Genomic DNA, 17,456 nt, shown 5'->3' on the forward strand with positions numbered 1-17,456 from the left:
CTAACTTGACAAGCAGAAGACCAGGGTTCACCTCGACCTTCTCACATGAATACCAGTGATGAATGCCCACTTTCCACATGTTACCTCATGCTACAACTGCTATAACTTACATATCCTAAAAATTGGCGCAGACAGAGAGGGCTGCCTCGCTTCTTAGGAAACTTTGCAGTTTTTTGTTATTTCTTATTACATTGTTAGCCCAGAAAATGTTATGTGTTATTACATACAGCCGGGAAGAACTATTGGATATCAGAGCGGTGGTAACTCACCAGCACTATGACCAAGAATACGACATTCCCGAAGCAGATCCTTTGTTCGCACCACCTATGGCAATTGAACTGATTCCAGAGGCAGACCCAAAACTTGGACCTGCAAAAAAGAGGGACTCGAAGCGATCTTCTAGTCCGACTTAAAAGGTGCGCACACCACCCACTGCTTCCGAGTATATTACTCACTAATGTTCAGTCCCTGGATAACAAAGTTGACGAGATCGGGGCAAGGATTTATTTCCAGAGAGACATCAGGGATTGTAACATACTCTGTTTCACAACATGGCTCTCTCGGGATATACTGTCAGAGTCGGTCCAGCCATGTGTATTCTCAGTTCATTGCGCCGACAGAAGAAGGGCGGGGGTGTATGTTTTTATGATTAACGACTCATGGTTTAATTGTAATTAGATACAGGAACTCAAGTCCTTTTGTTCACCCGACCTAGAATTCCTCACAATCAAATGCCGACCGTATTATCTCCCAAGATAATTCTCTTCGGTTATTGTCACAGCCTCGTATATCCCCCCTCAAGCCGATGCCACGACGGCCCTCAAGGAACATCACTGGACTTTATGCAAACTGGAAACCATATATCCTGAGGATGCATTTATTGTAGCTGGGGATTTTAACAAAGCAAAAAGGAGGAGAGGAAAAGAGGAAAAGGCTACCTAAATTCTATCAGCATATTGACTGTAGTACTTGCGCTGGAAAAACACTCAACCATCAACCGTTATTCCAACTTCCGGGATGCATACAAGGACCTCCCCCACCCTTCTTTCGGCAAATCTGACCACGACTACATTTTGCCCCTCCCTTCCTATAGGCAGAAACTCAAACAGGAAGTACCTGTGCTAAGAACTACTCAATACTGGTCTGACAAATCGGAGTCCACGCTTCAAGATTGTTGATATGTTGGGATATGTTCTGGGTAGCTTCCAAGAATAATATTGACGTGTATACTGAGACGGTTACTAATTTCATCAAGAAGTGTATAGGAGATGTTGTACCCACTGTGACTATTAAAACCTATCCTAACCAGAAACCGTGGATAGATGGCAGCATTTGTGCAAAACTGAAAGTGCGAACCATCACATTTAACCATGGCAAGCTGACTGAGAATATGGCAGAATACAAACAGAGTAGTCATTCCCTCCGCAAGGCAGTCAAACAGGCAAGACATCAGTATAGAGACAAAGTGGAGTCGCAATTCAACGGCTCAGACACGAGACATATGTGGCAGGGTCTACAGACAATCATGGGCTACAAAAGGAAAACCAGCCACGTCGGGGACACAGACGTCTTGCTTCCAGACAAGCTAAACACATTCTTTGCCTGCTTTGATGATAACACAGTGCCACCGACACATGTTAACCCTCGCAAGGCTGCCGGCGCAGATGGCATCCCTAGCCGTGTCCTCAGAGCATGAGCAGACCAGCTGGCTGGTCTTTCCCTATCCCAGTCTGCTGTCCCCACATGCTTAAAGATGACCACCATTGTTCCTGTACCCAAGAATGCAAAGGTAACTGAACTAAATGACTATCGCCCCGTAGCACTCACTTCTGTTATCATGAAGTGATTTAAGAGACTAGTCAAGGATGGTATCACCTCCACCTCACCTGTCAAACTAGTCCCACTTCAATTTGCTTACCGCCCCAATAGGTCCACAGACGATGCAATTGCCATCACACTGCACACTGCCCTATCCCATCTGGACAAGAGGAATACCTATATAAGAATGCTGTTCATTGACTATAGCTCAGCATTCAACTCCATAGTACTCTCCAAGCTCATCATTAAGATCGAGGCCCTGGGTCTGAACCCTGCCCTGTGCAATTGGGTCCTGGACTTCCTGACGGGCCGCCCCCAGGTGGTGAAGGTGGGAAACAACATCTCCACTTCGCTGATCTTCAACACTGGGGCCCCACAAGGGTGCGTGCTCAGCCCCCTCCTGTACTCCCTGTTCACCCATGACTGCGTGGCCATGCATGCCTCCAACTCAATTATCAAGTTTGCAGACGACACAACAGTAGTAGGTTTGATAACCAACAACGACGAGACAGCCTACAGGGAGGAGGTGAAGGCTCTGGGAGTGTGGTGTCAGGAAAATAACCTCTCACTCAACGTCAACAAAACAAAGGAGATGATCGTGGAGATGATCGCCTCTTCAACCTCAGGATGCTGAAGAAATTTCACTTGTTGCCTAAAACCCTCACAAACCTTTACAGATGCACAATTGAGAGAATACTGTCGGGATGCGTCTCCGCCTGGTAAGGCAACTGCACCGCCCACAACCGCAAGACTCTCCAGAGGGTGGTGCGGTCTGCACAAAGCATTACCAGGGGCAAACTACCTGCCCTCAAGGACACCTACAGCACCTAATGTCAAAGGAAGGCCAAAAATATCATCAAGAATAACAACCACCGGGTGCCCCTAAGTGACCGCTAATGTCACTTATGCCTGGAACCGCCCCTGCGCTGCCCAGAAGAAAAATATATAGTTGAAGTATTCCGTCCTCTGAGCCATGTTGTTGAACAGCATATCTGCAAATGTGTCTCAGTGACTCACCTAGTTCCTTGTTTTCTTCCCCTCTCTACACGGATACACAGTTACAGGTCTTAAACAGAAATACCCACCCTACCATATCCACACTGTTATTGTCTGTAGTACGCTTTTCCGTCACACTGCTATGCCTTTGTGAGTCTGAAAGCAGCTGAGTGTGTGTGTGTGTGTGTGTGTGTGTGTGTGTGTGTGTGTGTGTGTGCGTGTGCGTGTGCGTGCGTGCGCGTGCGTGCTTGTTTCTGAGAGAGTTGTTTTGTCGTTGTCTTGTTTCATTTTCCCCCACTGTGCAGTAGATTTAAGTAATCCCCTGCTTTTGTGACCCCTCCTCTGTCTCCATGTCTAACACACTTCTTCTGATAAGGTGTGTGTGTCCGGTGGGTGGTTGGCGTGTGCATGCAAATGTATTTGCTTGTGCACACTGGTTCCGCCCCTAGCCCCATTTCAAACACACACAGTTTGTGATAAGGGCCTTGTAAGCATTGTGAAGGGTTTACAGCAGAACATGCTCCAGGAGAAAATGAATGGAATAATAATAATAATGTGCCTTAATAACATGGTTTAGGAGCCTGGGATAATAATGTACAATGCTGCTATACACCTCAGTGAATTGTGCAGAGAAACAGAGGGGGGGAGAAGGCTGAATGGGGATTTAAAGTGTTGCCATGTTGAGTCCTCTGTTTGACTTCAGATATGCTCCAGGGACTCCTATAGTGCATCGTTAACTACTCTCATTTAGCTTGCTGTGGGGAACATGGATTTTTCATGGCAGAAATGAACCAGTAATGGAAAATCCCTCATTTTAAATGGTAGTTTTAATCAGTTTTAGGTGATGCATGAGGGTTGATGAGTAAAAATACATTTCATTTATGAACTTATCAATAATTAACCCATTGTAATGTCTCTTTTTCCTCTTTCTCTTTCTCTCTCTCTCTCTCTCTCTCGCGCTCTCTCTCTCTCTCTCTCTCTCTCTCTCTCTCTCTCTCCACTCTTCCTCTTTGTCTTTCTCTCTCCCCCATCTCTCTCTCTCTGTGTCTCTCTCTCAATCGATCTATCTATCTCTCTCTCTTTGTCTTTCAGGTGCCCTGCAGATAGAGAACAGTGAAGAGACCGACCAGGGGAAGTATGAGTGTGTGGCCACTAACTCTCAGGGCGTACGCTACTCTTCCCCAGCCAACCTGTATGTGCGAGGTAGGAACTGACCCCGGGTGTAAGACCTCTCACACACATGCGTTATAACACACACACCACTATAACCAACACACATGTAACAGCCGTCACTATTATACTATACATGTAGCAAGGTGTTAAGTGCTAGTTTGTTTACATGTTGTTTTGTTTTTTATTTTCTTCCTGTTGGCATCTACTAACCAAACACAACCAAACCTAACCACCAAGTGAAACACCAGTTGGTGACCTAAGATTGGTAATCTTCAAGACTAAACTGGGTTTTTACCAGTGTTGCGTCAAGGTGCTCTATTTTATAATAACTGCCACTGAATGGACGTAGACGAAGAGGGATGGGCCAATGACGTCATACATGCCCAGATTCTTCAGGAAGTATTATTGCACTGTGCAGTTCGAGGGCCTTTGCTACAGTATGACATCGCTATTGTCCTATCCCTCTTTATTTTATTGTAAATTGAGGGCCACAGGGTTTATGCTTCTATCTTCCACTTTAATGGACTGATTTGCTAGGGAATACAATTGGTTTCTCAAGTCTAAATCAGATATGAAAAAGAAAGAATGCAGACACTGTGGCCCTCCAGAAGTTTAAGACCCCTATTCTAGGTTCCTCGACTGGGGTAAGGGAGACCGGGATCTCTGGATTCAGTTTCATGGGTTCTAGACTCGCTGTTCTAAGCTCTTTGGCCCTTGAATTCGAAGTTCCTGATTCTTCATTTTAAGTGGGTTCTGTGGTTCTGTGAGAACCAGTGTGTATGTGCGTGTGTGTTTACATGTGTGTGTGTGTGTGTGTGTGTGTGTGTGTGTGTGTGTGTGTGTGTGTGTGTGTGCGTGTGTGTTTACATGTGTGTGTGTGTGTGTGTGTGTGTGTGTGTGTGTGTGTGTGTGTGTGTGTGTGTGTGTGTGTGTGTGTGTGTGTGTGGCTTTGAGCTGGCCATTTTTACTCTCTCTGTGTTTCCCCGTTCTCTCTCTCCCCCTCACGTCATTGTGTTCTACATCAACCCCCTTACATCCCCCAGAGCTACGAGAAGGTTGGTGCGTCCTTTATTTTCTTTCGTTACTTCCTTTTTATAACAAATTTACTCCTAAAGTTAGGAGAATTCCCAAAGTAAGGAGAGAGAAAACGGTCTGAAACAGTCTAGGACAGAGGTATGAATAACCCTCATGTTAAATTGGTTTTGATTTGATGAACACATTTCTTTGACTGAAGACGTTTCACTGAGCTCTAATGAGGCTACCTGCCTACACAGTCGTTTGCATTGATTGCATTGTGAGGCCTTGTTTGCAGACCTTTGTTATTGCTTTCACTCCGTGTCCGACATTCTCTGCATGGAAAGTTTCTTGTTGCCATGGAGACCCAGGAATTGGAAATTAAACGGAGGCTATCTACGCATGGAGGGAGAGCGGTGGCAGCGCTTGCATGCCTTGTATCCTGACTGTGTAACTCTGTATGTCCTCGGCTCCGTTTGTTTGTAGTGTGCGCGTGCGTGCGCGCGTGCTTGTGTGTGTGTTGAATCGATTGATCTCAGTATTGTCTTGTCCCTTGTCTTGTATTGGTCGTGCTGTACTGTTCTATCTGTGTGGGCCTGTGTTATGTCACTGCCGTGCTTCTGCACTTGCGGCATGCTGTGTGTCACATTGCCAGTGTGTGTCTCTGTCTCTGTGGTGTCCTCTTGGTCTGCTACTGTTTGTTTGCCTACTCAGTGTAGCTTGTTTTCTGATTGGTTGAGTGGTCTTCATATCCCCCTAGGGAAAATAAAGCAGTCAAATCATGCTTTATTTAAGTGGCGTTTAAAGAGCCACAGATGTAACTTGTCATTTTTTGCACACTTGTTTGGTCAGCAAAGACTAAGTCACTGCCGGTGACACAGGTTGACACAACACAACCAGAGGCCAACGCACAGTACATCTTTATGTACACTATCTGTGTTTATATGCAGGTAAACAAAATGAACAATAGTATTTCATTGCACAAAACGTGAACGTTTTTTTCAGTGCATCTTGTCCATGCCCAGTATAGTGTTATTCACAAAGAGATCCTATGTAATTATATGGTTATTTAGCTGCTACACAGCGCATTGCTGTGCCAATGAAACGATACGATGACCTCCATTGATCAGCAGTGGAAATGAAACCCACCTCTATATTGATATATATATATGTATATATATATATATATGTATATATATATATATATATATATATATATATATATATATATATATATATATATATATTCATACAATGCACACATTAATGAAACGCCTCTCCACTTCTATATTAGATGAGGCAGGATTAACTTGTGAAAATGCCAACTGGGCTTTAGTGTGCTGTGCTACTGAAATGAAACAGTATCCCAGCTCCCAGTCACCGCCTGCTATGGTCTCACAACCTGATCAACTGTTCCCTGTAGAAAAGCCTGTTATTGATGCTGGAGGGGAAATATAAAGAAATATATAGAATACATCATTGCATTACAGCGAACGCCTCGGACCATATAGTAGACTTCGTTATTAACAAAACCGGGAGCTTCTAGGAGATATGCTTCTCCATCAACATTCTGACCAGAGATACATCCTTTATCTGAATATTCCATCATATTAAATACTACATTGTTTTAGTGATGCTACATCCACATAGACGTCTGTAGGTGTTTATGATGCACGTTACTGAAGCCCCCTATCCACGGTGACATAATGGACTAGGTTAATCATTTGTGGCTGTCCTAATCTCAGATGCTCTCTGTTCAGCATGCGCTTGAATATTGTACTGCCTTCTTGTATTAATACCTGCAGTGCTGGATGTAGCCTACTGTCTATATCAATGTGCTCTTCTTCAGATTGAATTGGACACATTGTAAACCAGTCTCCAAACGTTAAGAGAACGTCTAGGCAAAATGCAGTAGTTAGATAAGTACACTACACATAAATAGGCAACATTACACATACTTTAAGAGTTTTGTCTTTGTCCTATAAAAGGTCAGGCTGAATGGCATGGATAGTTGCTCTTATCTGCTGCATGCTGGTCACTCTGTCCCTGGTTGTCTCTGTCTCGTTCTTGCATGCTCTGGAGAGAAATCTGCCTGCCTTTTTGATTTGATATCGGTTATAACAGTTGAAATTGTTTTTGTCTCTTTTTTTTTTAGACAAATGTCTCTTTTTTATATATATCTTTTTTCAAATGTCTCTTTTTTTGTCTTGAACTTTGGTGTCCAATTCTGGGTATCTGTTGGTATTCTAGGATCACTCCAAATGTATGGCACTGTTATGGAGAAATGGGGTCATGTCCACTGAACTGTTGAATCATTTGAAGATGCCAAAATGTTCATTCGTATTTGGTTTTGGTGAATAGTTTGTTTGCGTTCTATCTGTGGAAGACTAGAAATACTGTGAAATTCATGGAACCTAGAGAAGATATTTCAACACTAAGTGAAGTTTAGTGATGGATCTAAAAATGGCTATTTTACATTAAATGGATCGGCTGAGAATCATTTGGGCGAAGACTGAGGCCAGTGATTCTATAAAGGCTGTTTCCCCCTGTTTTACTCCCAGTGAGTGAGTGGAGATTCCTGTATTGTGAGTCAAACACATGATTCAAACAGCTGATTCAGATACCGTGTTGAGTCTTGATGCTAGCCAATATTTATACTGTCTGTCTGTCTGTCTGCCCTCACCTTGCATCCACTCCTGCCCATCTAGAGTCGTTGGTCTGTCTGTCTGATTGTCTATCTGTCTATTTTGTACGTCAGCCCTCTGTGTTGCAGCCTTGGGGTACCTAGTTTTCTGTTCCTATGACATCCACCAATAAAAGCCTGATTTTGAAGAACCAAACAGCAGTTTCAAGAGCACCATGTGTTTTCTCTTCCCCCACCCCCCCCCCCCCATCCTCCTTTCTTCTCCTCTTCCCCCTCTGTCCTTTTCCCCCTTTCCTATCCTCTCCTTCCCCTCTTACCCTCTCTGTCCCCATCCTTGTCTTCTAATCTCCCGCCCTTCTTTCTCTCTCTTCTGCATTCTGACATTTCCATCTGTACACTGGTGTGTAGGATCAACAGACAAATGTGCATACTCTTTTTTTGTTAATAAAAGCATGCACATATACTATCTCTCTTTCTATTTCTCTCTCTCTCTCTTTCTCTCTCTGTCATGATGGATGCCTTGATGTTTCCTTATTTAACGTGTTCAAAGCGTACCTTGTAATTGCAACGACACCTATTTATATATCCATCATGCACTCTTTCTTTACATTGCTTATTTATTTCCAACATTGCTGTGTTCATCTGGTATTCTGGTTGTACAATGAGGCTGTGATTTGCCACATTGAATGTCATTGTCTGGAAGAGGAACCAGACAATACTTTCTCTCTCTCTCTCTCTCTCTCTCTCTCTCTCTCTCTCTCTCTCTCTCTCTCTCTCTCTCTCTCTCTCTCTCTCTCTCTCTCTCTCTCTCTCTCTCTCTCTCTCTCTCTTCCCCCTCTCTTCTCCCACGGGTTCTTCATGAGCATAGTTAACTCTTTAAAGTCGTCCAGGAATGCTTGTGACCCATGAGCTCTATCTTTTTATGCATCTTATATAAGATAGACCTGACAGATAGCTAGTAGATTCAGATTCAGCACAATTACAGTTAACAGGAGCACTCTGTGCATGTTGTCTGGCTGATAGCAAGTTTTATTGATTGGCTTGGCCAGCGCCACATATCTAAAGGGCCCTCATCTGCAGTGGAGAACTTACCCTGGAGGCACAGAAGTCTCTTTGAAGTTTCTCACTCAAGTTTCTGGCGAAGTTTCTCTTTTTCATTCAGTAGCCTTGAGCTTCACTGCAGGGGGAGTTCAGCTGTAGTTTAGATCTTCACATCAGTTTGATTTTGCTCATCTTATCTCTTCAGAGAAAATGGCAATGGTATTTTGTGCAGCCCAGAGCTCCAATATTTGTATTGTAGATCTTGTTTTGTAACAGGGATTGGGGAAGAGGGCGTTTTCTAGTTTGGCATCTACAGTGATGTGTCCAGAATAGCAAATGATGTCTTGTGAAATATACAATGGGTTGTTGCACAGTGGCTAAGACATGAGAATCGTACAATAGATTTCATGTGCAGGGTGAAATGTAACTTGAGATAGTCAGCAGTCTCTCAACATGGGATCTGTGTATTTCAATTGCAATCCTTAGCCTTTTCAAAACTACCAATGTGGTTTTGATTAAACGTGAAATATTCCTTTATAGAACTTCTGTAAAAGCAGTGAAGATCATTCTACCCTTTTTGTTACCCCTCTCTCTCTCTCTCTCTCTCTCTCTCTCTCTCTCTCTCTCTCTCTCTCTCTCTCTCACTCTCTCTCTCTCTTTCTCTCTCTCTCTCTTTCGTTCTCTCTCTTTCTGAATCTTTCTTACCCCCTCTCTCTCTCGCCCTCTCCTGTCCCTCCCTCTCCCCCTCCTCATTCCCCTCTCCCCATCCTCCCCCTGTCTTTCCCCTCTCCTCCTCTCCCAGTGCGTCGCGTGCCCCCTCGTTTCTCCATCCTGCCCGCCAACCATGAGATCATGCCTGGCGGCAGCGTCAACATCACCTGTGTGGCAGTGGGCTCGCCCATGCCCTATGTCAAATGGATGCTGGGTATTGAGGACCTGACCCCGGAAGACGAGATGCCGGTGGGACGCAATGTTTTGGAGCTCAACGGAGTGAGAGAGTCGGCCAACTACACCTGCGTGGCCATGAGCAGTCTGGGGATTATAGAGGCCACCGCACAGGTGTCAGTTAAGAGTAAGGGACATCCTTTAGTTTTCTAACTGTGCTTCCACTGTGTCCCGCTCGCTGGCTTTCTTCTCTCCCATTAAAACATATCTCCCCTAACAGCCACATTAAACATTTATATTACATAGTTAGGGCCACCTATGATCTCGCAGGTGTCCGCCAAGAGTAAGGGACACTAGTCTCCCCCTATCTGCCTTAAGACATTATTAAAGACAGTTTAAAAAATATCTGCTTCTACCGTCACAGCTCTTCCCAAGCCTCCCGGTACCCCCATCGTCACAGAGACGACCGCCACCAGCGTTACCATCACCTGGGACTCCGGTAACCCCGACCCAGTGTCCTATTACATCATCCAGTACCGGGCCAAGACCCCGGACAGCAAGTATGAGGCGGTGGACGGTATCACCACCACCAGGTACAGCATCGGTGGGCTCTACCCCAACACGGAGTACGAAGTTAGGGTGTCGGCCTTCAACAGCATCGGCCAGGGCCCCTCGTCCACTCGGGTAGAGGCCAGGACAGGGGAACAGGCCCCGGCTAGCCCCCCCAGGAACGTCCAGGCCAGGATCATCTCCCAGAACACTGTCATGGTCCGCTGGGAAGAACCGGAGGAGCCCAACGGACAGGTAAAATACAATTGAAATGAGTGAATGAATCTGTTGTTTTATTAAGAGAATAAGTAGCAGGGATAATTCACAGTAATCCACTTCTCAAACAATAATGAACGTCTCAGAACACTGAGGTGCAATATGCAATAGTTAGCTAGATAAACATCTATTCCCTGGGCAGTCTAAAAATAACAAGCTGAATAATGGAATCAACATAAACAACAATAATCACAATAACAAGATGAGGGCAATGCATCATAAACAGATAATACAAATGATGTGACATACATATTACAGTTTAAATCACACACTATAATGGTTAGGCTTTAGGTAGAGGTCAGTTGAAAGGTCATCTAGTTATTAAATTATAACGGTCATGTCAACCTTGAAGCTAATGCAATGTTTATCTAGCTCAGCTAGCAACATAGGTCCAATAAAATGGAATGTGGATTGATGTCACAATATATAATAGCTTCCAAACACAAACAGACAAACATGGACCAGACATGAGAGGTTAACTAACACTTTCTTTCTTTCTCTCTCTCTTTCTCTCTCTCTCTCTCTCTCTCTCTCTCTCTCTCTCTCTCTCTCTTCTTTGTCTCTCTCCCACCCTCCCTCACTCTCTCCATCCAGGTGAAAGGTTACCGGGTGTACTACACCATGGACCCATCTCAGCCCATGAGTCTGTGGCAGATCCATAATGTCCAGGACAGCACCATCACCACCATCCAGAGCCTGGTACCCTCTGAGACATACACAGTCAGAGTACTGGCCTTCACCTCTGTGGGAGACGGACCCTTCTCTGACTCCGTCCATGTCAAAGTTCTGCCCGGAGGTGTGTGTGTGTGTGTGTGTGTGTGTGTGTGTGTGTGTGCGTGTGTGTGTGTGTGTGTGTGTGTGTGTGTGTGTGTGTGTGTGTGTGTGTGTGTGTGCGTGTGCGTGCATAAGTGCGTGTGTGTGTAAGTGCGGGTGTGCGTAAGTGCGGGTGTGCGTAAGTGCGGGCGTAAGTGCGTGCGTACACTATTTTCTGACCTGGTTCATGTCAAAGTGCTTCAGTAATTTTTAAGGTTAGTCACATAAATATTGCGTAGAGTCTTCCATCTTAGTAAGACTGGTCTGTTTAAATAAAGGATTAATTGAACAGTCTAGAAGCTACTAATTGGCTGAATGCTGGAGAGGTGAATTCTAACTCTTGTCCTCTCTCCTGTCCTGTCCCCTGTAGTTCCAGGGCAGCCAGGGAAGTTCAAAGTGGGGAAGGTGACCGACACCAGTATACAGCTCACCTGGGAACCGTCCTACATCAAGGAGGGCATCGTCAACTACGAACTGCTCTACAAACCTGTCAAGTTTGGCAGCCTGGTAAGACTTCTTCTTCCATACGAAGTACATTTCATTAACCTTTTACTGCAGTGGACTACATCAGGGTCACACAGAGCTGATTCTTGGTAGTCTTGATCAAGTACACCTCACACACATGGTTATTGGCTTCAAAGAAAGAAGACTACTATGTCAGATATAGAAATGTAATCAGTTTGGAGTTTGCATCCCAATATTACACTTGATATACATCACAGAAAACTGAAATATAACAACATTGTTTGACATAGAAACACCAGATTCATCTTTGTTTATTATGAAATTTGTTAATTATGAAATTATGAAATATATTAATAACATTCCAAAGACTGCAGGAAAGAACTACGATTATTACATTGATATAATACACACAGATAATCCATCCCTTTCTTTCTTTCTTTCTTTCTTTCTCTACCCCTTCTCTCTTTATTTTATTCATGTTCTCTCTTCCCCATCTCTCTCTCCAACAGGAGAAGTTGACATTCGGGCCCAGGGCGTCGTACACAGTGGAGGGTCTGAGGGCTAATACAGAGTACTCCTTCTCCCTGGCAGCCATTTCCAACAAAGGCATCGGAGCCTTCACCAACGAGCTGGTCCAGAGGACATCACAAGCCAGTATGTTTTCCTTTGTCACACCTGCAAACACACACTATGTAACGTTAAAGTGTTCTGCACTCCTGCTGCTTGTAATCCCACACAGCGCCAGAGTCACTGGACCCTGGGAGTCGTCCACACACTTTCTTGTCCTCTCATCCATTCCTTTATCCTGTGCACTTGTCCATCCCCCTTATCCATCTCCTCTGTATTTCGAGTGAGCCTGACGTCCAGCGCACCAGCATTTTGGTTTTAACTTTCATTTGTCTCACACAGTGAAAAGTCCCAAGCGGACGCCGCTTTCTGTTTTTCCCTCCTCTTTCACTTTCTTCACTCCTTCCTACGGTTTCCTTTCCTTCAAAGTTGGTCAAAAGTGGACTTTTTTCTCCAGTTCAGGTCAGCTCACTGTTACAGGTCAAATGTCAATAGTCGTGAGGATATCGTATATGTTTTGCCTTTATTAGAGGTAAGTGTTGGAGGCAGTAATAGTTCTGTATCCTGCCTTAAAGGTAAAATATTCCTTTTTAATATTTAATTATGTATTTGTTACCTGGGAAAAATGTACACCTTATGACTTACATAGAACGTACATTCACCAACCGAATCTTTCTACATGCCTTACCTACAAACGGAGGTTAGACCCGTGGGTGGCTGTTGAGGAGACAGCAGGCTGGGGAGTGACTGAATGCCTTTTATTTCATGGAGCAGAATGCATTTCACACTCAGCTTGGCACAGTTAGCGTGCCACTTGGCTTTGGTGCACGTCGTGAATGTTCCCCCAGGCTACTGGTACTAAGACTGCAGCTCAAGTGTCAGACTCACATATCCGTCAAAATCCAAAACTACTCCAGTCAAATGCACACTTTTCCCTCTGCACCTTTATTTGGTCAATGTTTCGGTTCAGTGTGATGTGTGGTGTCTCTGGTTGCATGGTAAGAAGGTCCTGTCTGCTATTAGTCGGAGAGGCGGGTGAGTCTCAAACAGTGCCTGTTTATGTCTTTTATCTTTACTGCTCTTCTGTCATGTGCCTTCACTCTTGTTCTATCTCCTAGTTCCTCTGACGTTGCACGAGGTCAACTTTCATGAAAGTATTTGTTTTTGGTTCCAGTTTCAAACCCTGCTCTCCACCTTCTTCTATGACATTTCAAATCCCCGAACCTAATTTTAAGACATGAGATAGGGCAGTTAAAGAAGCACTAAAAGATATAAAGAGTTTGGCAAAGTTCCAATACAATTATTACATTCCACTGAGGAGGTCAAGGAACTTTTGGTAGCAAGACAGAGGATTAACTGCTGAACTCTATACAGTATCTGTGTCGTTCCACCAATAGACTGACTTTTAGGTAGTGTAATTTGGTAAAAATATATATTTATTTTTACCAAATGTTTATAGTCTGTCATAAAGAGCATGTTGAAGTTCATCAATCAGTCAATCAAATGTTATTTATAAAGCCCTTTTTTACATCAGCCCGATATCACAATGTGCTGTACAGAAACCCAGCCTAAAACCCCCAACAGCAAGCAACGCAGATGTAGAAAAAACATGTTTTCCCATCTCGAGAGGTTAAATTAAGAAAATGTAAAAAAATATATATATATATATATATATACTGGCAATTAAAGTAACAGGGTTGACCGTAACAGGGTTGACCTTAACAGATTTGACTTTTTCAAGCAATAAAGCAGTAAGCAATAACTCCTCTTGTGACAGGGGGGAATGGAAGCTTTGTTGTGTGTCACAGGGAGGGAAATTGAATGCAAGATTCACAATATATATAATTTTTAACACATTTCATATCTATCTATGGGTAACAGTGTTGACGTGCAATTAAAAAGGAATGGTTTCACCATATTAAAACAACAGTTCAGTTCACGTAACAGGGTTGACCTAAATTCATCTTCAGAAATGACTTGGTCAAAGCAACAAAGTAACTAGTGCTTTGTAACTAGGGGGGTTTGAGTGAGTTGAAGTCTTTATAATCTAAAACCTGAGGAGAGACATGTCAAAATGCATTTTCCATGTGGTCTATATTAAGATGCTGAGAATATAAATTGACTTCTTCTCTAGAAATGGATCCTCCCTATCGTTTAATAATTCGAAAGCAGATCATTCAATCAACATTCCTACTAGTCCCAGCCTAGGGGGCATGTTTTAATGAGCTTGGATCCCAGGAAAACAATGAATTTCTAAGTTGGGTCCCAGGCTGAAAAGGTATAAGAACCCTTGACCTGCAGTATAGCTCTGTCCTTATCCAGCCCCACTAAGCTAGTCATAAATAATTGTGCTGCCATTGGTCAGAGCAGACAAGTGAAAGCCTTTCATCCGGTATCAGTTGCATATCCTCCTGGGCGGTAATTAAGTTGTCCACTCTGCATGGATACCCCCTGCCTTCTCCTTTATCTTATTACCTAGCTAACATTATTAATTTCTTTCTTCCGCCATAATGGCTTTGTCTTCCGTGTTGGAGCCTTTGTTTTCTCTGTTTAGCTGAGTCATGTTTGTTTGTCTTTAGAGGCCTTCTCTTTTCATTTAGTTTTGTATTATTTTCACTTATAGTTGAGTTTTCCTTGGTTTAGTTTCTATTCCTTTTTCCACCATTTTCTTATATTCTTGTTTTGCTTGGTGTTGTCAACCTCTCTCTGTCACTGTCTCTTTGCTTTCTCTTTCTTCGCTGCGTTTCTTTACTCCCCTGCCCCTGCAAATTTCCTCTTCCTGCCCCTCGTCCAATCAGAGCCATCGGCTGCGCCCCTAGGCGTGTCCTGTGACAGCCCCAGGTCCACCTCCCTGAGGGTAAGTTGGAAACCACCACCCACTGAGACCCAAAATGGCGTGCTGACTGGCTATGAGCTGCGCTACCAGCAAATGGTGTCTGGGGCCAGGGTCGAAGGTCAGGGTCCGGAGGTGAAGGGGCCTCCCATCCCCCCAGAGCAGGGGCAAGTGGTGTTGGAGGGGCTAGAAAAGTGGACCTGGTACCGTGTTATCCTGGCAGCTTTCACTACCGAGGGGTCCGGACCGGAGAGCCCGGCACTGCTCTGCCGCACGGACGACGACGGTGAGTGTGTGTGTGTGTACATTGATCAACTGATCAATGTATTGATAGAGTAATTATATGTTGTGTGTAGATGATGGCGCCGGAGGAGATGGCAGCCGTTTTACGATCACCTAACCAATTGTGCTTTTGTGTGTGTTTTTTCGTGTTATTTGTAACTTATTTTGTACATAATGTTTCTGCCACTGCGTCTTATGACCTAAAAGATCTTCTAGATATCAGGACAGCGATTACTCACCCCATACTGGAGGAATACTTTTTCTTTAACAAGTCGGACGGGAAGGATTTCCTTCAGACACCTGACAAGGCCCTCATCCCTTTCATTTGCTGGAGAAAGAGACAGAGGTATCGAGGACAAAGGTCTGGGTGCCTTGTAAAGAACCGACGGATAATCTCCCTTCACCATCGGTCCTATTAGCCAACGTACAATCAACAGAAAATAAAATAGACAAACTACGATTACGTATATCCTACCAACAGGACATTAAAAACTGTAATATCTTATGTTTCACAGAGTCGTGGCTGAACGACGACATGAATAACATACAGCTGGCGGGTTTTAAGCTTTTTGGCAGGATAGAACAGCGGCCTCTGATAAGACAAGGGGTGGCGGTCTATGTGTATTTGAAAACAACAGCTGGTGCACGAAATCTAAGGAAGTCTCGAGGTTTTGCTCGCCTGAGGTAGAGTATCTCATGATAAGCTGTATTTACCGTGAGAGTTTTCATGTATATTCTTCGTAGCTGTCTATTTACCACCAGAAACCGATGCTGGCACTAAGACCGCACTCAATGAGCTGTATACAGGCATAATCCTCCTGATTCCTGCGTACAAGCAAAAACACCAGGAAGCACCAGTAACTTGGTCAATAAGAAAGTGGTCAGATGAAGCAGATGCTAAGCTACAGTACTGTTTTGCTAGCACAGACTGGAATATGTTCCAGGATTCTTCCGATGGCATTGAGGAGTACACCACATCAGTCACTGGCTTCATCAATGAGTGCGTCGATGACGTCGTCCCCACAGTGACCGTACATACCAAGGATTACAGGCAACATTTGCACTGAGCTACAGGGTAGAGCTGCCGCTTTCAAGGAGTGGAACTCTAACCTGGAACCTTATAAGAAATCCCGCTATGCCCTCAGACAAACCATCAAACAGGCAAATCGTCAATACACTACTGAGATTGAATCGTACTACACAGGCTCTCACGCTCGTCGGATGTGGCAGGGCTTGCAAACTATTACAGGCTACAAGGGGTAGCACAGCTGTGAGCTGCCCAGTGACACAAGCATACCAGATAAGCGAAATGACTTCTATTCTCGCTTCAAGGCAAGTAACACTGAAACTTGCATGAGACCATCAGCTGTTCCGGATGACTGTGTAATCACGCTCTCCATAGCCAATGTGAGTAAGACCTTTAAACAGGTCAACATTCAAAAGGCCGCAGGGCCAGATGGTTACCAGGATGTGTACTCCGAGCATGCGCTGACCAACTGGCAAGTGTCGTCACTGATATTTTCAACCTGTCCCTGACTGAGTCTGTAATACCAAAATGTTTCAACAGACCACCATAGTCCCTGTGCCCACGAACACTAAGGCAACCTGCCTAAATGACTACCGCCCCATAGCACTCACGTCTGTAATCATGAAGTGCTTTGAAAGACTGGTCATGGCTCACATCCACACCATTATACCAGAAACCCTGGACTCACTCTAATTTGCATACCGCCCCAAGAGATCCATAGATGATGCAATCTCTATTGCACTCAATACTGCCCTTTCCCACCTGGACAAAAGGAACACCTATGTGAGAATACTATTCATTGACTACAGCTCAGCGTTCAACACCATAGTGCCCTCAAAGCTCATCACCAAGTTAAGGACCCTGGGACTAAACACCTCCCTCTGCAACTGGATCCTGGACTTCCTGATGGGCCGCCCCCAGGTGGTAAGGGTAAGTAACAACACATTTGCCACGCTGATCCTCAACACGGGGGCCCCTCAGGGGTACGTGCTTAGTCCTCTCCTGTACTCCCTGTTCACCCATGATTGCGTGGCCAAGCACGACTCCAACACCATCATTAAGTCCGCCGACAA

The 17,456-nt window shown here is 44.4% G+C and overlaps 1 protein-coding gene across 1 annotated transcript in view; it reads left to right on the forward strand.

The window, feature by feature from the left end:
• LOC139376292 (receptor-type tyrosine-protein phosphatase S-like) overlaps positions 1-17,456 on the forward strand; it is a 78,468-nt gene that overhangs the window by 33,818 nt on the left and 27,194 nt on the right. The window contains exons 5-12 of the mRNA XM_071118663.1: positions 3,907-4,017; positions 8,054-8,068; positions 9,489-9,758; positions 9,996-10,375; positions 10,991-11,192; positions 11,580-11,716; positions 12,184-12,328; positions 15,040-15,360. Of these exons, the coding sequence (XP_070974764.1) occupies positions 3,907-4,017; positions 8,054-8,068; positions 9,489-9,758; positions 9,996-10,375; positions 10,991-11,192; positions 11,580-11,716; positions 12,184-12,328; positions 15,040-15,360 (1,581 nt within the window). The remainder of the gene's footprint in view (positions 1-3,906; positions 4,018-8,053; positions 8,069-9,488; positions 9,759-9,995; positions 10,376-10,990; positions 11,193-11,579; positions 11,717-12,183; positions 12,329-15,039; positions 15,361-17,456) is intronic.

The sequence above is a fragment of the Oncorhynchus clarkii genome, chromosome 20 (genome assembly GCF_045791955.1).
Source record: "Oncorhynchus clarkii lewisi isolate Uvic-CL-2024 chromosome 20, UVic_Ocla_1.0, whole genome shotgun sequence".
Classification (NCBI taxonomy): Eukaryota; Metazoa; Chordata; class Actinopteri; order Salmoniformes; family Salmonidae; genus Oncorhynchus; species Oncorhynchus clarkii.